At 40.8% G+C, this 20,942-nt stretch overlaps 1 protein-coding gene across 2 annotated transcripts in view; it reads left to right on the plus strand.

Moving 5' to 3' along the window:
* The window catches only part of SPSB4 (splA/ryanodine receptor domain and SOCS box containing 4), a 212,697-nt gene extending 198,517 nt beyond the window's left edge, over positions 1-14,180 (plus strand). For both annotated transcript variants that reach the window (XM_032771730.2, XM_032771729.1), the window contains exon 3: positions 12,900-14,180. In XM_032771730.2, the coding sequence (XP_032627621.1) occupies positions 12,900-13,027 (128 nt within the window). In that variant the 3' untranslated portion in view covers positions 13,028-14,180. The remainder of the gene's footprint in view (positions 1-12,899) is intronic.
* The last annotated feature ends 6,762 nt before the right edge of the window (positions 14,181-20,942 follow it).

Genomic DNA, 20,942 nt, shown 5'->3' on the forward strand with positions numbered 1-20,942 from the left:
CTATTTTATCAGTTTTAGCTAATAACAAGGTCTTGGCATCTGTCACCCATTAGTCTTTTCAAGAAGAAAACACAATAGCTCCCAGCTGCTTGTATGTGAAGAGACAGGTGGGGGAGCGTGGGATGGAGTGGGGATGAAGGAGTATGCGTGTGTGTTCTAAGCAGTAACAGAGTTAAGTTCATGTTACAAGAGTTGAATGGGTTATACTTCGTGACTTTTGAAGATAACATGTATTAGGAAGGAGATACTAGAATAGAATACTAGGAGCAAAACACTTTAAAGAACCAAGGTCAGATGTGCAAAAGTATGTGTAGAAGAAGCATTGACACTGGTGTTTTGTTTAAACTGAATGAACATTGACACAGATAAAATTCTTCTCAAACACCCAAATTGTATAAAAATGTAGTGTTGTAATATTCTATGTTAGAAAGAACGTAGACTTGGTTACTACATAGCTTACTTACTTCTGCAGAAAAAATATTTGACTGCCCTTGTCCTGGCACACACTGCTAACATCTGAGTCCTGTTAGTTGGTAGAGTCGTATTTTGTTTTTATGACTGATCATAATCTGCATTCTTTAAAAATGTATTTGCAATTTCCTTTCATTGGAATATAATGGAGAAGCTGCACTGCCTTAACAGGCAATTTAAAGAATGCAGTGGGCCACGTTTCCCCCTCAATTACATCAGTGCAGCGCAGAGAAGCTCTAATTGTTTCAGTGGGATTGTACCAGTGTAACTGGCAGAATAATTTGGTGCTATATGACTGTGTGGAAGTAAAACAGTAGTTAATCATGAAGAGGAAGGGTTAAGTGGGATCCTTCTTTCTTGTTTACATATATTTAATTTTATAGTTGAGTGGTAGTTGAAATGTGTGAGAACAAAGTGTTTGCATAAAACCAAATGCAAAGTTGTATGTACAGGAGTAAAGAATGCAGAACATGCCCACAGAATGGGGGAATGTTTCCTGGAAAGCAGTTTCTCGGAAAAGGATTTAGGGGTCATAGTGCGCAAGCAACTGAACATGAGCTCCCAATATGATGCTGTGGCAAAAAGACTAGGAATAGTGAGTAGGAGTAGGGAGGTGATATTTACTTCTGCGTATAATGTTGGTAAGACTGATACTGGGATGTAGTGGCAACTTCTGTTGTCCGCACTTCAAAAAGGATGTTGAAAAATTGGTCAGGCTACAGAAAAAAGTCACAAAAAGGATTTGCAGGCTGAAGAAAATGCCTGACAGTGAAAGACTTAAAACATTTAGTCTGTTTGGCTTATCAAAAAGAAGACTGAGGTGACTTGATTACAGTGCATGAGGCAAAAATACTGATATTAATGGGTTCTTTAATATAGTGGAGAAAGACATAAGAACCGGTGGTTGGAAGCTTAAGCCTGACAAAGTCAAATTAGAAATAAGGCACAAAGTTGTAACAGTGAGGGTAATTAACCATTGGAACAAACTGCTAAGGGAAATGATGGATTCTCCATCTTTTGATGTCCTCAAATCAAGATGGGATTCTTTTCTTGAAGATTTGTGTTACTCAAACCCAAGCTATTGGGCTCAATACAGGAGTAACTAGGTACAATTTAATTGCCTGTGATATACAGTTAGGTCAGACTGATGATCTAATAGTACCTTCTGGCCTTAAATTTATTTTTAAAGGTGACTTGCAAATATAATTAAAAATTGGGTGTGTACCCTTCCGCCCCCTGTCCCACTTTTTTTTTCTTTATGATAGCCTGACAGCTTTACCAAAAAAAAGTGCGAATGGACTGAGGTCAAAACATTTGGCATAAAGAGTATATTTTGACATCATCCATATAAAGGTGGAAGTTAATCAGGATGCCATTTGAGGAGGGAGAAGAGGACGAGGACAGAAACCTGAGGGATGCTGACAGGTATTTAGCAGGGCTGGGCCGAGAGGAGGTATTAATTACATGCATCAGGTTTTGAAAGCAACAGTTCAGAAATCTATGTAGAAAAGCTAAGATCTGAACAAGGGCACCAGATATTTTCCTAGTTTTCCAGACTTTGTGCTTCAAACTTTCATTAGTATTGCACTGAGCTATTTCCTTTCTCTTTTCTGAGTAGACCTGTTGAAAATTTTCTAATTTTTATATGAAAAATCCAATTTTTCAGCCAGCTTTAATTTTGTGTTGACTTCTGAGGCCAGGTTGAAAATTGCAGCTTAAAATAAAAAGGCCCTTCATAGATGAATGGTTACTTCTTACTATGCAAAGTTTTACAAGAGTAGACACATTGTGTTGTTCAAGAAACATTTCACATTATTACATCTAGCAAAATTCTTCATCAGATAAATTGTTTTATTTGGCATGTTAATTGAACGTACTAAATGTAGTTCACTTTTTCCGGTGTCACCCAGAACTTCTGTGAATAGTAGTATTTTTTGGTGTTCTATGGCTCAGGAGTGCAGTCTTCATTCTTAAAGCATGTTTGTTGGCATAAGGAATTCCTATTACTGTGCCAAAGAGTTAATTAACTACAAGTTGCCAAGATTAAATAAGCTTGTCAATCTCCACTGTGTATATACATGTGATGTGAGAAGAGGTGTTAAATAAGCATCTGCATGTGTGATAGCCTTGTAGCTGTTGTGACATCACATTAAATTACAGTTTAAACAAGGATGATCTCTTCCCCGCTTGTGTGTATGGGTCTAGAGCACTGAATGAGTGGCATAATGATTACTGTCCCCTATTTTGGTGTGTCACGTGTGTCACTTACAGCAGTCGGTAATGAGATGATTGAAGCAGGGCTGTCCAGAGGATTCAGGGGGCCTGGGGCAAAGCAATTTCAGGGGCCTCTTCCATAAAAAAAGTTGCAATACTATAGAATACTATATTCTTGTGGGGGGCCCTGTGGGGCCTGAGGCAAATTGCCCCACTTGCCCCCCTTCTCCCCTGCTCCCCTGGGCAGCCCTGGAAAAAATAAACGTTTAAAAACCTTCTTCACCTCGGCACAAACCCAGTTTTGAGAAAACTTCTTTTCAAGTCACCTTTACAAGGTATCACTGGTTCTCAGCATCAGCTAGTGCTAAAAGGCACTAAAACTCATTAAAAGGGTTGGACAAATATTTTCTGTCAAAACTTTTTTTGGATTAAAAACTAGGGTTTTTTAAAAAGCAGAAAAAAATCATGGACAATGCTTTCCTTCAAAATTTGTTGTGGTTTTTCTAATTGAAAAGCTGAAATTAGTCTGAACATGGTTTGGGGTTTCAGAAGTGTGTGGCCAAATATTTGCTGCTTGCAAAGAAACAATGAAAAAATTCTGCTTAAAAAAAATCAAAAACTTTTGAACCACCTCAGGTTGTGACCCAATGCCTGAGCCCATCCAGTCAGAGATTTTTCCAGGTTTCTGATACTCTGCTGGCTTCCTTGACTCATATCTATCTCCATAACTTTGGGTTCATGTTAGCTTAGAACATAAGATGGCCATACTGGTATCAGACCAAAGGTCCATCTAGCTCCCAGTAGCCTGTCCTGCCGACAGTGGCCAATGCCAAAGTGCCACAGAGGGAGTGAACCCTAACAGGTAATGATCAAAGTGATCTCTCTCCTGCCATCCATCTCCACCTCGGACCAAACCAGAGGCAGGGACACCATTCCTATACCCATCCTGGCTAATAGCCATTAATGGACTTACCTCCAGATTGTATCTGTTTCCTAGAGACTGGCTCCAAAGGGGGTCCCACAAACTGGAGATGGTTACTGTGAAGGTTTGTCTTTAGTATAGCTTATGTACATACTCCATTGACCTGGCGTTTGAGCTTGTTCCAGACTCTGGGATAACTCAAATTTGCTCAAATAGCACATGGCATGTGAGTGGACCACGGGTGCTAAAATTAAATTAACACAGGGTTCACAAACTGGGGGTCGGACCCCTCAGGCCGGTCATGAGTTATTACTGAAGTCGCAAGCGTCAGCCTCCAGCATTTATACGTAGTTGTTAAAAATATATTAAAAAAGTGTTGAATTTATAAGGGGGGGGGCACCACACCACAGGTTTGACTTATGAAGGATCCCAGTACAAAGTTGAGAACCACTGAATGTAAACCCCTCTGGAACCTTGGGGAATGCAGCGAGATGTGGGGAGTCTCCTTGTAGGCGGTGCGGAAGAAGGTATGTGTGTAGGATAATGCTCTTCTCATGTACCCCCTTCCCCCATGTTTAAAAGATAACAGCTTGGCTCTTTGTGTTAAATAGCTGTCTGCAAGCCCTTCAAAAATTGCTGAATGCAGCTTTAGGGTAGATAGGCTGTACCTCCCCCAAACCAGCCTGAACCCGACCCCTATCCCAACTCCATCCACTTCCTGCCCCCCGGCTTGCCCCCCTCAGAATCCCCAACCCATTCCTGTTCCTTGACCCCGCACCGCCCCCCCAAGACCCTCCCCCCAACCACCACCCGGGACCCCACCCCCCACCAAACCCCCCTTGTTCCCTGACTGCCCCGACCCCTATCCTTCCACCACACACCGAGTCGAGACAGACCCCTGGGAATGCCCACGATCCAACCTCCCATTCCCTGTCCCCTGACTTCCCCCCCAGAACCTCTGCCCCCTCTCTGTCCCCTGACTGTCCCTGGGACTCCCTGCCTCTTATCCACCCCCCTGCCCCCCTGCCATGCTGCTTACCCCCACCTACCCCCCTCCCAGAGCCTCAGCACACCACGTCCAGGAGCAGCTCTGGACAAAGCTGCAGTGGCCTGACTCCAGCGGGGCCTGAGCTCCTACCACTAGACCTGGAGCTCACAGCCCCACCCCTTACCACGCGGCTCCAAGCAGGGAGGAGCGCAGGCCTTACCCCCTTACCACGCGGTTCCAAGTGGGGAGGTGCTCAGGCCTCGCCGGAGCCATGTCGCTTTAGCTCTGTCCAGGGCCGTTCCTGGGTTACCCCCGCCTCTCCCCTCTCTCGGAGCCTCAGCGCACCATGTCCAGGAGCTGCCCTGGCCCCTGGACAGCATTGCAGCGGCATGGCCGCAGCGAGACTAGAGCTTGCAGGCCCTCCCCCTTACCACGTGGCTCTGAGTGGAGAGGAGCTCAGGCCGCGCTGGAGCCATATCGCTTTAGTTCTGTCCAGGGCCACTCCTGGAAGCGGCGCACTGAGGCGCCGGGGGAAGGTGGAGGCAGGGCCAGGGCTAGAGCATTCTCATTGGGATCCCTGTGGCCCTGGATTGAAGGAAAGGCTTATAAACTGACTTGTAGGTTTTATTGCCTAGGATGAGTGTATTTTAGATACACTTACTGTTTAGGAGGAAGAGTGAAAGGAATATCTTATTTTTATTTATTTTACTTTGTGGCATCGTTAAATTAAAGTCTCCTTTTTGAATGCTGTTGCAAAATTGGGGCTGTCTAATTTGAGCTGTGACATGGAACTGAGAAGACAGAAAGAAAAGGGACAAGTGCTCTGTCTTACTGAAAAATACAGTTTTCCTCCATCTGGCAGCTGCTGAAATGATGCTGAAGTGGAGAGCTTTCATAATAAACCTTAATATGAGAAGAAGATGCCCAAAAACACATTTAGAAACATGACAGAGCTTTGGAAGCAGGCTCACCGTCATACATTACTGGAATAAGCTGCTGGTGCTTGGAAGGAAACCTTAGGTTTCCTGTGAAAAATTTGCCACATTGCAAATATCTCACTTTGTATTAAATTCCTAACCAGTCGAAGAAACTGAAAGAGCTATTCTTGTGAATCATGTTTTCTTTACAATTTTATATTTCAGCTTAGCAATTTATTTTTTTTAATTGATGGGATATAACTAGAATTCATAATCCTTCAGTACAACCGATGCCCACAGAGATTCTGCTTTGAGGGCTTGTATACTTCCAAGATCACTACCACAGCTGGCCACTTCAAATGCAGAAAATACAAACAAAAGTTATAAACAAAAATGGAAAATTAGTGATTAAGTGGTAGGCCTACAAAATGTATTTTATTCTAGCTACCACAGCACTCTAAGAACACAGTGTTGTGGGGGAATCATAAATTAGTTCCTACTCTTGGAGTCAGGGGCAGCTCTAGGCATTTTGCCACCCCAAGCATGGCAGGCAGGCTGCCTTCGGGAGGTCCTCCAAAGCCGTGGAACCAGTGGACCGTCCGCAGGCACGCCTGCAGGAGGTCTGCAGAAGCTGCGGGACCAGGGGACCCTCTGCAGGCAAGCTGCCAAAGGCAGCCTGCCTGCCGCCCTCGCGACGCCGGCAGAGGGCCCCCCGCGGCTTGCTGCTCCAAGCACGTGCTTGGCATGCTGGGGCCTGGAGCTGCCCCTACTTGGAGTAACACTGTTCTCTTTTCAGGGACAAATGCTGAATGTTCTAAAAGTAAAACTGATTTTCATAGTTGAGTTCTCAAAATGTTCAGAATACCACTTTCCTGCTGTCTCCTGCAGAATTTGAAGAGTCGCTGTTTAGTATTATTTGTACCACCTCAAAGGTCCGTATAGTGCAAACTGAAATTTTATTTTTAAAATCTTGAATGTTTCAAATATTTTGGGTGTGGAAGGTCTGTGTATTTTATAGGTGGAGCACGTAGCAACACACAGTTAAGGATTATCAAGCAGTCTCTTTCTAAAGAGACTATGTTGCTTAACTATTACCTTTCTGACTGAAGTTTTACTCCTTGCCCCCTGGTGATTTTTTTAAGTAAATTTCATGAAAAACTGTAGTCATGTCTTGAATATTAAAAGAATGGTGTGGACGAAATCCTTTTGTCATTATAAACAGTTATTGGTGGTAAACAGCTCTAGCACTTCAGTGGTTCGGGAATCAGGTTGCTACACCGTTTCCTTCCGTGATGCCAATATAGGAGGCATGGGTGCAGGAAGAATGCCAGAAATGGCTCTTTCTTATACCCTGCAAGATCCTGGCTGCCCTTTTGGCTTCTTTGGGATATTGGCAACTGTCGTATGTTACAGCTGCCTGACATCTGCCCTGATTTACAGCTGGAAACTTGGCTCTGGATCATAGGTATGCAAAGATAAGCTATATGCTACTGTAACCCCAAGGAGATTACCTAGAGTCCTGGGGCTCGGTCTGCTGGCAGCTCAGGGAGAGGCACACTGTCCATGGGGCGGGGGGAGAGAGGGGGAGCCAAGGCAGACTCAGAATCTGCCCAGCAACCAGTAGAGACTGAGATGTCCTTCCCAGGGAGCTCAGGAAAGGAGAGAAGCCATTTTTTTTTTTTTTTTTGAGATAGTGTGGAGCCAGTCAGGGCAAGGGCAGGACTGGCTGTATCAGGAGCTGGTGAGTCCCAGGCCTGCATGCAGGGTTCCCCCTGAGAACTGGCCTCTAGGCACCTGACAGCAAGATCCCTCAGCTGGGCTTTCCCCCTCTCCTCTGATGACTCCAAGTTTGCAGAGTTTTTCTGGGAAACTTCCCCAGCCAGGCTGAGTTAGCCCTCCAGCTCCCTAGTGAGACCAGTCATCACATGGTGAGCTCTGCTCTGCCTGCTAGTCCAGGGCTGCTGCCTGCTGTGAGTGTGTCTGGACTCTGGGGTAGGAGACTACAGTTTGGATCTTAGTGTAGTTGTGTAATCTGCACCTTGAGCCCTACACCCTTTTGTGGTGAGGGGAAATCCTGGAAACAGAAGTCTGCCTGAAGAGGATTCCTGCCAGCAGAGATCATCCCCTCTGTAGTGACCGAGGGGTCCAGAGTCATCTCTGAACCTGAGGATCATTCATGGAGTTTGTGAATGCACCACTGCGGAGAAGATATTGTAGTCATAGGTCATCTAGGGCCCCAACAAAGTACACGTACCAACGGGACACTGATCTTACATTTACTACATCTGGTCACGTGACTGGGGAAGCCACAGGTATTATCAGTGTGGGCACCAGTGACCCTAAGAATAGTGTTTTATCCTGTTGTGTTATATTTGTCTCCTGTTTAATATAATTACTGTGTTGAATATATTGTATATGTTTGTGCTATTTCTTTGGAGTCTCCAACTATCTGGCAAGTAAGTGGGGGTTACCCTGTGGTTAGAATTTTCCTCCCAAGCTGCCCTGGTGACCCTGCCCGGAAGGAGCAAGTGGGGGTGGAGGCACCGCCAAATAAATTCATAGGGAAAAATAAAGAAGAAACACCCTGCTGAGTGGGTGGCGGGATCCAGAAGAACCCAGACCTGTCCATCAAAACCTGTAAGTAGATTGGAATTAAAGAAGGTAACCAGGTGGATAGGGGGCACTGTGCTACCTTTTGTATATAATACACTAACACTCAAGATTGCACCACAGGTTGCTCAGCTGGACCCAACAATCTAGCCCACAGTCCTTAACTGATGATTATATAGTATTATTTTGACAAAGGACGCCCTCATCATTCAATGTGCAGTCTGGACAACAAATGAGGCAGAAATTTAGTGAAAGACAGAGTTCTTACCTTACAATACGCAGTTTAAAGCTAGTTCTCATCCTTTGAGCCACATGATGTTGCCGATTTATAATCTGTGATTTTTACCATCATTCGTAGTTCTGAGCATTTTTACATTTACCACATTTAAAACTGCTTTAAAAGCCTTTGAGGCTTTTTAAAAAAAAATAATAATTTTTGATAGTTTAGGGCCATTGCACAGCTGGAAAATTTTCATGTGTTTTTATTTTTCCTTTAAATAATTTTTTTTTGAGTTTAGAGTAAACTTCTTTAAAACATTTTAGACCTAATCTGCCCTAATATATCTGTAAGTTTCAGAACTGATGTAGGGCTGAAGGGAGGAGACAAAATATTTCAGATTTCAAGTTACACGAACATGTTTAATACTTGAAGTTTGGCAATTGCTGCAAACACTTGAGGGCATTTTCGTATTATTATTTAGTAAATGAACTTTTAGAACCCATGCACGATTTAGTGAGAGAGGAGATAGAGAATCGGAAGGGACCTCAAGAGGTCATCTAGTTCAGTCCCCTGCACTCCAACCTGCTCTTAAAAATCCCCTAGGATGAAGATTTCACAACCTCCCTAGGCAATTCACAATCTTAACCACTCTGACAGTTAGGAAGTTTTCCCTAATGTCCAACCTAAACCACCCTTGCTGCAATTTAAGCCCATTGATTCTTGTCCTATCCTCCACGGTTAAGAACAATTTTTCTTCTTGTAACAACCTTTTATGTACTGTTATCATGTCCCCTCTGTCTTCTCTTCTCCAGACTAAACAAACCCAATTTTTTCATTCTTTCCTCATAGGTGATGTTTTCTAGACCATTAATCATTTTTGTTGCTCTTCTCTGGGCTTTCTCCAATTTGTCCATTTTTCCAGAAATGTGGCACCCAGAACTGGACACAATACTTCAGTTGAGGTCTAATCAGCATGGAGTAGAGCAGAAGAATTACTTTTCATGTCTTGCTTACAATACCTCCCAGAATGTTGTTTGCTTTTTTTGCAACAGTGTTACACTGTTGACTCATATTTAGCTTGTGATCCACTATGACCCACAGATCCCTTTCTGCAATACTCCTTCCTAGGCAGTCATTTCTCATTTTGTATATGTGCAACTGATCGTTCCTTCCTAAGTGGGGTACTTTGTATTTATCCTTATTGAATTTCATCCTATTTACTTCAGACCATTTCTCCAGTTTGTCCAGATCATTTTGAATTTTAATCCTATCCCCCAAAGCACTTGCAACCCCTCCCAGCTTGGTAGCATCTGCAAACTTTATAAGTGTACTCTCTATGCCATTATCTAAATCATTGAGGAAGATATTGAACAGAACCAGACCCAGAACCAATCTCTGTGGGATCCCCACTCATTATGCCCTTCCAGCATGACTGTGAGCCACTGATAACTACTCCCTGGGAACGATTTTCCAACAAGTTATGCACGCATCTTATAGTAGCTCTATCTAGGTTGTATTTCCCTAGTTTGTTTATGAGAAGATCATGTGAGACAGTATCAAAAGCCTTACTGAAGTCAAGATATACCACATCTACCGCTTTCCCCCCTATCCACAAGGCTTGTTACCCTGTCAAAGAAAGCTATCAGGTTGGTTTGACATGATTTGTTATTGACAAATGCATTCTGACTGTTATCATCTTATTATCGTCTAGGTGTTTTCAAATTGATTGCTTAATTATTTGCTCCATTATCTTTCTGAGCACAGAAGTTAAGCTGATTGGTCTGCAGTTCCCTGGGTTGTCCTTATTTTCCTTTTTATAGATGTCCTTTTCCAGTCTTCTGGAATCTCTCCCATCTTCCATGATTTTTCAAAGATAATTGCTAATGTCTCAGATATCTCCTCAATCAGCTACTTGAGTATTCTAGGATACATTTCATCAGGCCCTGGTGATTTGAAGACATCTAACTTGTCTAATTTTTGACATGTTCTTTTCCTATTTTAGACTCTGATCCTACCTCATTTTCACTGGCATTCACTATGTTAGACGTCCAGTCACCACCAACCTTCTTGCTGAAAACTGAAACAAAGAAGTCATTAAGAACATCTGCCATTTCCATATTTTCTTTTATTGTCTTTCCCCCTTCATTGAATAACAGGCCTACTCTGTCCTTGGTCGTCCTCTTGCTTCTAATGTATTTGTAGAATGTTTTCTTGTTTCCTTATATGTCCCTAGCTACTTGATCTCGTTTCGTGCCTTGGCTTTTCTAATTTTGGCCCTACATGTGTTGTTTGTTTATATTCATCCTTTGTAATTTGACCGAGTTTCCACTTTTTGTAGGACTCTCTTTTGAGTTTTAGATCATTGAAGATCTCCTGGTTAAGCCACGGTGGTCTCTTGCCATACTTCCTATCTTTCCTATGCAGTGGAATAGTTTGCTTTTGTGCCCTTAATAATGTCTCTTTGAAAAACTGCCAACTGTCTTCAATTGTTTTTCCCCTTAAACTTGCTTCCCATTGGATTTTACCTACCGACTCTCTAAGTTTTTGCTAAAGTCTGCCTTCTTGAAATCCATTGTCTCTATTATGCTGTTCTCCCTCCTACAATTCCTTAGAATCATGAACTCTACCATTTCATGATCATTTTTACCCAAATTGCCTTCCATTTTCAAAGTATCATCCAGTTCTTTCCTATTTGTCAAAATCAAATCTAGAACAGCCTCCCCCCTAGTATTTTTCTCCACCTTCTGAAATAAAAAATTGTCTCCAATACATTCTAAGAACTTGTTGAGTAATCTGTGCCCTGTTGTGTTATTTTCCCATCAGGTGTCTGGGTAGTTGAAGTCCGCCATCACCACCAAGTTCTGTGCTTTAGATGATTTTGTTAGTTGTTTAAAAAAAGCCTCATCCTCCTCTTTTTCCTGGTTTGGTGGTCTGTAGTAGACCCCTACCATGACATCACCCTTGTTTTTTACCCCTTTTATCCTTACCCAGAGACTTTCAATGAGTCTGTCTCTTATTTCTATCTCAACCTCAGTCCAAGTATATTCATTTTTAATATATAAGGCAATACACCTCCCTTTTTCCCCCCTGCCTGTCTTTCCTGAGCATGCTTTATCCTTCTGTACCAATATTCTGGTCATGCATATTATCCCACCAAGTCTCCGTGATGCCAACTATGTCATAGTTGTGTTTATTTACTAGCATTTCGAGTTCTTCCTGCTTATTCCCCATACTTCTCACATTACAGTATACAGACATCTAAGATATTGATTAGATTTTCACCTCCCCCAGTTTTGTCTTGTCTCTCCCTATATTTCTGCTATAACAGCCCATAGTCCACCCGGATTCCGACCCCCTCCCAGGTCTCCATGTTTTTGACTTACCTATGGGCTTTGGTCACCTGACCCCGTATTTAGCATGTGAAGCTGGAGAAATATGTTATTTATTTATCTATTTATTTATTTATGTATTTATAGATTTTAAAGTTTTGAATTAACTCCATGACTGGTTAATTACTTACATTTATTTGCAAATTTTGGCTTTAAAAATAGTAAAGTCTTAGCACCATGCGGTCACTCAAGAACTTGTAGTATCATTGAGCTTCAGTCATTGTCATCTTTTTTAAATGAAATAGAAGATGCCTGGAAGATCAACAGCAAACTGCAGATCAGGATGTAATGTCTGGAGTGTCTACTGTATTACTTCTCAAGTCCTGTAATCTGTGAGATATCTATGCGCCCCCCCACCCCAAGTTCATAATCACTAAGCCTTGTTAATGAATTAAACAGCTCCATCTCCTAGGAGTTGTGTTCCTAGTTGTATATAAAAGAAACTTGAGATATCACAAATTTGCAAAATTTTAGCTGCATTGCTGAATTGGGGAGTGGGTGGGCTGTATTTTCTGTAGTAGCTACCAGTCATAACCTATCCAGTGTGGTTGAGGTGATGGTAAGGATGAAAAAACTTTAAATTCTTTTGAACAGTGTTTCCTGAGAATGTTTCAAAAAGTTTCACCACTGGACACACTAGACAAAGAGATTGGATTCATCATTGGACTTTGTGGGCCATATTTTCTGCTAGGTTTGCTGAGAAGTGCATTTAGCCTTAAGAGACCCCTTACCACCGCTAAAACAGAAAAAGAGTTGGTATTTAAAGGTCAGGAGCTATTAGTTTAGTTGTGCAGAAAGTTGTGTTGTTAACAGATTATAAGATCTTGCATTATTATTGGAAATCCTGAACACTTGTGTAACAACACTATTGGTCTAACAATTGGGATAGTGCTGGATTACTATCTCATATTTTATAGAGTCAAATACTGAGCTGAAAACATTATGCTTGTTTTACTATATATGTAATGTGATAAAATGTTGCTGCTTCATAAATCAGTATCACTTGTATATATTTTTCAAGTTTGTGAAAATTTTACCATAATTGTTACCCTTTGCCAAGCATCATCTTTTTTTGCTCCTGAAAATGTTGATGTCCATTTTCTTCTTTAATGAATAAAATGTTGATTTCAAAACATTAATCCTATATTCTTTTTCTTCCATTTTTCAGCGGAACCCCTGCCTTTAATGGACTTGTGCCGAAGATCAATTCGCTTTGCTCTTGGCAGAGATCGCCTGCATGACATAGAATCTCTACCTTTGCCCCAGTCTCTGAAAAATTATTTACAGTATCAATAAGAAGTCTTAGAATCCTTTTTCTGGCTTCACGTTGGACTAAATCAATGCAAATGACAGAAATTATTGTTTACATCAAAATAGAAATCTTTGTGGTAGACACTTGAGTGTTATTTAAGTTTTAATGTATGTATTTTTTTTCTGAATCAACTGAAGCAGAACAAACTGGGGAATACTAAAGTATGCAAAAAACATCAATTTGATCTAGATTCACAAATTTATCTGTTGCCTGTAGGACAGTATCCAAGGCTGAATTCTCCCAGTCAGATCCTTAGCTGGCACTTATTGGTTTAGCTCCATTGACTTCTGGTAGACACCAGCTAAAAATCTGGCCCCCAAGAGTTATCCTTATGCAGAATAGCATCCTTTGAATAATATGGTTACTAGTGATAGAAATAACAGTGTGTTAAGTTCACAATAATGTCTAAATCTTAAGATTTGATGTTCAGAGGTGCTGAGTGATCACAGTTAATCTGGAGTCTTGAATACTTAGCCCTTAATGTGTTAAAGGACCTATGATGTCTAAAATATATGAAGTAAGTCATTATATAGAACACCATTGCTGGATTTAAAGATACATGAGAAAAGTTGTTCTTGAACAGTGGAAGATCAACTAAATTGGATATGGTAGTAAAGTCAATGCAGTCCAATGTTTTCAAGACCAAATCTCATTCCTCCAAAGTTTTGCATAGTTTATAACAACAAAGCTGTTCACTATCTTGAGATTTTAGGATATTCACTTTTTAAGAAGCCTGTCACTTTTTTTATTTGAACAAATTTATTATTTTTTGTTATACCAACTCTAAATATTTCTGTTCTCTTTTTAATGTATGTGTGATATGTTGGTTATTTATCTGTTTAATGTTTGTGGAGTCCTCATTTAACTGTTTTCATCTTGGAAGGACTGATTTACTTTCCCCCACCCCCAGACGTATACATTTTTCAGGTTCAGCCTGTTTGTAAAGATGCTGCTTTCTATTTGCATTTCTTATGTTTCAAGTTATCTGCCTGATCAGTTATCTAGTTTTTAAACTGGAAGTTGTTGTAATGGCAGGATGTTGACTGTTGATACTTAACTGCCTTCAGCATATTTTAATGTGAATTTACTGATGAATGAGGAGAAAATTTCTAATAAAGTCTACTGTCCAAAATGAAACCAGTCTCTCCTTTCATTAACTATTAGATATACTTAACAGAAACAAAACATTCCAAGTTCAAGTTCAGTTTCTGTAGCACTTATGCTGCTGCTTCTGTGTGGTGTTTCTATGGCAGTGGGGTGGGTGGGGTAGAAAGGAGAGGGACTCGTCTGTCTTAGCGCCAATGCCCTGCTGCTGACATGTCCTAGTTGCTGTGGACTTGCTAGCACTGAGATCAGTTGCATACTATATTGCAATATGTCTTGCAGAGGGGGAGGCTGCAAATAGGGTGACCAAGACAGCAAATGTGAAAAATCAGGACAAGGGGTGGGTGGTAATAGGAGCCTATATAAGAAAAAGACCCAAAAATCAGGACTGTCCCTATAAAATTGGGACATTTGGTCACCTTAGCTGCGAATTACAAAACTTGTTATATCTCTTTCCTCATTTTTTCCTACTCCACTCACTTTTTGCTTTGCTCAAGCCTTTTGCTTTTGTTCTGTCCTCTCCTGCTCTTATCTTAATGCCTTTTTCCACTGCTGCTCATAGTTCTTGAAAAAGTCTTCCAGTTGTGTGCCCCAGTCAGTCTCACTCTTCAAAGCAGAAAGTTTCCATGAAATCTTGCAATCACAGTTCCCCAAAATATCATGCAAATTTGAAAGAATATAACAAAAAAAACTTATTCCGTCTGATGTATGATCTATGGAAAATCATGCTTCTCAAAAAGCAGCAACTGCTCCTCCCTTGTTAACTACAGAATACCCTTCCTTTCCTGTAGCCTATCCCACCATGTCTAATGCAATATCTTGTATTTTTAACCAGTTTACATTGCAAGAATCACAGGACCCCTTTAAAATGCTGTGTATACCTATGGTACTAAGTAAATTATGTTATTGTTTGAGGACATGGGGAGGCAAACACACTAACTTTAGAATGATGCAGAGTGACTGGAAGACCTTGTGCAGCAGTGAAGAACATCTCAGGTAAGCACTTCAGAAAATCAGTACCTTGTCCTTTAGCCTCATTGTTCACGTTCCTTTCAATGACTGTGTCTACCACAACTGTTACACTTTGGATGTTATCTTTCAATACCATTTTGTACCCTGACCCATGCTCGATCATCTTTTGTCAATGCAAAAGTTTATTGTGTGTGTGTGTATGACATAAACTAAAGCCCATTGGGATCAGAACTGGAACAAATCAATAGCAAATCTCCCCTTACACTCTGTCCATTAACCCAGTTATTTTACAGCTTGGATTTGGACTTTCAGTAGAGGAATGTTCAATTACCATTCCCCCAAAATGTTAGGGAGGGAAAGTGTCAAGTTAATAATCATGGAGGTATTACAACAGCACATATCAGAAAGCAGATATGATTATGTAAAATATCCAGTTTTAGTATTTTAAAGTAATAAAATATTTTACAAGCACATTGATTTTAGTGTATGATTTTCCATGCAGTGCAGCCTTTTGCCTAACAATAATTTGATATAGCCTCTCCTGCTTTTATTCAACCTGTGTCCAAGGTGCCATCTTCAGATAAGTTCTCAGGCTACCTGTAGGAGACTTAAGTTTGCAGGTAGCTTGTGAGGTCTCTCCAGAAAGAGAAGCCCTTTATCAGATTAATGAATGTGAAGTACTTCCACCTGTCATCACGCTGTAAAAACAGGCTTTTGTCCCCTTCCAGGAAACTTCATAGGGAAACAAGCACAGCCTATTTATAGTGCTGAGATCAATGCTTACAAATCTAAAAAGCTAAAAACACCCACACGTACAAGTGGACAGTAAAGACACAGAAGATGAGCAGTCACCCTGAATGGCATTATTTATACTAACAGCGAGTAAAAAAAATGAAACAGGATTTTTTAAAAAAAGCTGTTTAAAAATCTCTAGTACCAAAAAATTATAGAAACCTTACAATCCAACATCTCTCAACCTGAAAACAGTCAATGGAGCCCTATTACAGACAGACTAGTCTTTCAATATCTGTCAGCATGGATCCCACTTCATGTGCACAGATCTCTTGTGCAATATTGGAGTTCTTTGCACACCAGTGTCTCCTGGTGCTATGCATGCACCTGTGTTGCCTCCTGCTGCCATGTAAGAACATAAAGGACAGAGCAGCTGCAACCCTCACTCAGTTCCTTTGTACGCGGCAATGAGATGAACCCCACAAGTTCACTAGTTGGTTGAGTTCCATGGACAGAGATTGCTTCCTACAGGTCTAGGAAATCCTGATACAAAGCAAGAGAACATCTACCAGATTAACATAATCATCTGAATGGAAGAAATTATTGATATGAGCAGCCCGATATGGTCTGGACCCATTCCTGGCCTCTCTGCTGAAGATCCTTGACTTCTTATTTCACTTGAAATAGTCTGGCCTTTCGTTTATCTCTATTAAGATTCACCTCAAAGAAATCTCAGCTTAATATATGTCTGTACAGTTATGTTCAATCTTGTTTCATCCCAGGGTGTCAAAGTTTCTCAAAGCGCTATTACACACTTACCTACCTGCTTCCACCTGGTGTCTCAACATCCTCCTTCTCATGCTAATGAAGCCACCGTTTGAACTTCTCTCATAATACTACTTACATCACTTCTACACAGTCAGGCTTCCCAGTGGCTCTCATGTCAGCCAGGAAGGTGAATAAGCTTCAGGCACTTATGGCCAAACCACCTTATTCAATATTCTGTAGCCACACTCAGCACTACGAGAAAGAAATTACTCAAACTTAGAGGCAGCCAGAACTTGGCTTTATTTCATTGACAAGACCAAACCATTCAGACTGTCATCCTGTCTATTTTTAGCCACAGGTAGATGTTCTAAAGATCAGGCCATCTCATCACAAAGAATATTGAAAAGGACAACACAATGTATTTCACTATGCTATTAGCTGGCTGATGTATCTCTACCACCAAACTTCTGGGCTCACTCTGGTTCAGGGATGTGCCAATATCAGAAATCTGTAAAGATTACTTACCCTGCAGTAATTGGTTCTTCGAGATATTGTAATGAGTGTGGATCCCATGATACACTTCCATCCCCACTTTTTGGAGTTCCTAGCTACCACAGCAATTTGAATTGCCAGAGAACTGAGGAAGAGTCATAGTGACTCTGCCCTGCTTCAATGGGAGCACAAGAAGATACAGGGCACATGAACTGCCTTGACAGACACTGCTGTTCAAAAAGACTGTAATCTCACATGTGAGGCACATGCACAGCTATAGTGAAATCCACACTGATTACAACCTCTTGAAGAACCACAGTTGCTACCGAGTAAGTAACCGTTCTTTCCTAATATGCCTCATTTATTCATTTGGGCAGAAAATACTCTTTGAATCTTCTCTTCCCTTTCTCCACGCCCCCGTTGTCTTGGACATAAGTGCACAAAAGTTTGCCAGCTTACCTTCATTGAGCCCCTTGCCATAGGTTAAGGGACTCCAGTGAGGGGCTAGAAGAAAGGGTCTTCAGAGCAGTAATAGAAAGATCTCTTGGCAACCACTGAGTCTGTCAGGGTGAAGCTGTAACATCTATTCTAAACTACTGTTGGATGTTATCCAGATCACCTACTGTAACATAAACAATCACATGCTGTTTACTAACACCTGGATGAGCCAAGGGCCCAGGTATTTCTTAGGAGGGAAGGGTCAGGCCTCCCTTTATCTTAATGTGGTGGCAGCCATATTGTATGATACATTGGCATTAAACTGGGGATCTCTAGAGCTAAAAGCATGATCCTGCTGGATTTAAGGAACCAGGACCTGTAGCTGAGAGCTGTAACAGACTTCCACTCATTGTGGTTTGGGCACAGAGGGGGACTCGTAACACAAACTGACCAGTGGGTTACACTAAGGAGGATTGCTCCTCCTCTCTTGGTCTCTGGTCCTCTTTCCTGGCACTTCCATGAAGTCCTCTCAAAGTATACAGGACTTAAAATCCCTTGTGACAGCACCATGCACTGGAACTTGCAGACTGATATATTGAGAACTCTGGTTGAACCTCCTCAGCTTCCCTCTGATACTCCCTGACTTTAATGCTGCTTCTCTTCAGCCTTTTACTCCTCCCCTGGAAGATATCATCCCTGGCTTTTGATTCATTTAAATGGTCTTTGACTTTTCCCATCCACCGCTATTTACTGTCTATAGATGTGGGCTTTCATTGCTATGGCAACTGGAGCCCCAAATCTTTCTTAACATGACCCACCCATGTCTTTCCAGGGAGCAGCTAGCAGGAATCACAAACAAACGGAGTTGGTGGTTGTTAACTTTTCCCAGCTGAACAATGAAAATAGGGTAGTGGGTTAAACTTTTGTTTATGCTTAGTATTTAGTGAATCTCACTTTAAGGAAGAGCAGTGGTGCAGTGTCAGAGAAGCATACACTGCAAAGGAAAATATTTCTAAATGGTTTTACGGAAATATTGCTATTGGCTTTTAGACTTTAAAAATGTGGCTTTTTTACAAAGCCTAAATTGGGAACCAAATTTGACCTGACATCCTTTGAAAACTTCTACAGCATGTGTAAATATGTGAAGACATTGACATTCAAATTTATAGTGCAAAAGCAAAGCACGAGGCAAAATCTGTAGTCTCCAGTCTGCATTAGTACAATACATGCCTGTGCGTTTCTGCACAGTTAGTAAAACCAATTACAGTGCAGGCACAGTAGCTAATGTGATATGATAGGTACAGTGAGGTGTGTCTTTTCATCTGAGAGACCAGGAATGACCCCTACAAGTGTGCCTAAGGCTTTTACTTTAACTTTAGATTCCACCATGATTTTTTTTCTTAGTTGCTTTTTAAAGCGGCTGATTTAACTATCATACACATTTCCCTTCCAATTGGGGAGGCAAATTGATCGCATAATTAATTTGTTTCTGGCTTCAAACTAGCCAAAGTACAGTATGCCAAACTTCTGGCATTTTCAGCTAAATAGAACAAATTCAGAATACAAACTCATCAGCAGACTTAAAACTTGACCCCTATATATAGAGTGTACTGACAAGATAATATTTCTTCTGTGCAAGTTGTGTCTCCATGGATTGATTCACCCTATTCCAGTATAAGTAACATCTCATCCTGAAGTCTGTTGAATCTGGAAAAAATGCTGTAGGAGCAGATTTAAACAAATGAGTCATTCGAGTGTTTCTCATAGTTCTGAAGAAGCAGCAAGCCATAAATGTGCTCGCCTCGTCCCTGTTTAACTTAATATTGCTAAACTAACATGTTCTCACATCACTCAACTGCAACCTTTAGTCAACTCCAGCAGTTCCACATAAAATCCCCACTGCAGTCAGTGGGAGGTGTGCCTGGTCAGCACTGCAGATTTTGGTTCCCATGTAAAGATCTCCAAACATTTCCAAAACACTGATTGGCATGATCCATGTATACGTAAGTGATGTCAGACAGATTGTTTTAGCAGAAGCTTTTCTAATTTGGCAAAACATGTTGCCAAGTGAAGTTAGATAAAGACTGAGAAAGTTAAGCCACAAAATGTTTCTATTTGAAACTGAGTAGCTATATAATGGGAGAGTTAGAATGCATGGCTCCTCAGTGGCAATTTTAAAAAAAAATCTGATTTTGTAAATCTTTAAAAACATCCCCAGAATTTTAATTAAAAATACTTGTGAATTTCAGATTGTCATTAGAATTCATCTGTTCCTGCTTATCTCTCAACATCATTAATATCAACCCCCTCCCCTCCTTTTTTTTTTTTTTTTTTAACAGATTGATGTTGCAGAAGGATGATGAAGAGCTGCAAAGATACTGGTAAGAGGGACTTGACCCTGGACAAACTTTCTTCATGTGCACAGAATGGAGAGAACTACCAGATAAAATATACCAGCTGAAATGTTTCTATGTGGCTTTCCTGAGAGGGCAGCAGCTCTTTAAATACAGAGTTTGTGAATGTTATGCTGAACGTATGTAAAACAAACCGTACTCTACCATCAATTCTTTGCTAAAATCACTGTTGTAAGGGGTCTGAATTCATTTGGTGGGAAGAGGGTGTTCTGGTGAAAAAATCAATAGCGCAATATGGCTCTAAGAGTTTACAAAAGCCTGGAATAAATACAACATTGAGCAACTGGTCAGAGATTGATCTAGTATCAAATCTTTTATTTTTTTAGAATGAAATGTACAATTAAAATTCTGGACAGAAAGTAAAAATTAACAAAAATTTCACGAGATTTGTTTAGAAACCACACGTCTTTATTCTAGAAGTAAAATTTTAAGCAGTAACATGGATTTTTTTTGTACTGCACATATTTCAAGTGTCTAAAGAAATTGTACAGTGCAAACGTTAGTCCAGATGCTTTCTATTCACATCTGATATCCACATGGGCACTTTATTCTGTATGTCATTTCATTAGAGTTAATGGGTCAATTTGCAGAGTAAGGTATTAATCAAATATTCAAAGGAGCCTGAATTTCAATGTGATTTGGGTGCCTAACATCTTTAGTTTTCTTTGCAAACCCAACTAACATGAATAAAAGTATCAACATCTTGCCCTTATTGCTCCATTCTCATCTCTATGAAATTCCTGTGCATCGAGACCAATATATAGCATTTAATCTTAGAGAGTAAAATAAGGGGTAAAACAGAAGTGATGTTTTTAATTTTTACAAATCATAAAGTGATATTTAACAGAATAGCATCCCTTGTCTTCTTCAAGGGGAGAACTTGTTTGATTTCAATACACTGCCCTCTCTAGCCATAGAATACCTACATTTTAGAGAACTATTGCTATTTCCACATTTCTAAGAGAAGGATGAGCTGATG

Source organism: Chelonoidis abingdonii, chromosome 8 (assembly GCF_003597395.2).
Source record: "Chelonoidis abingdonii isolate Lonesome George chromosome 8, CheloAbing_2.0, whole genome shotgun sequence".
NCBI lineage: Eukaryota > Metazoa > Chordata > Testudines > Testudinidae > Chelonoidis > Chelonoidis abingdonii.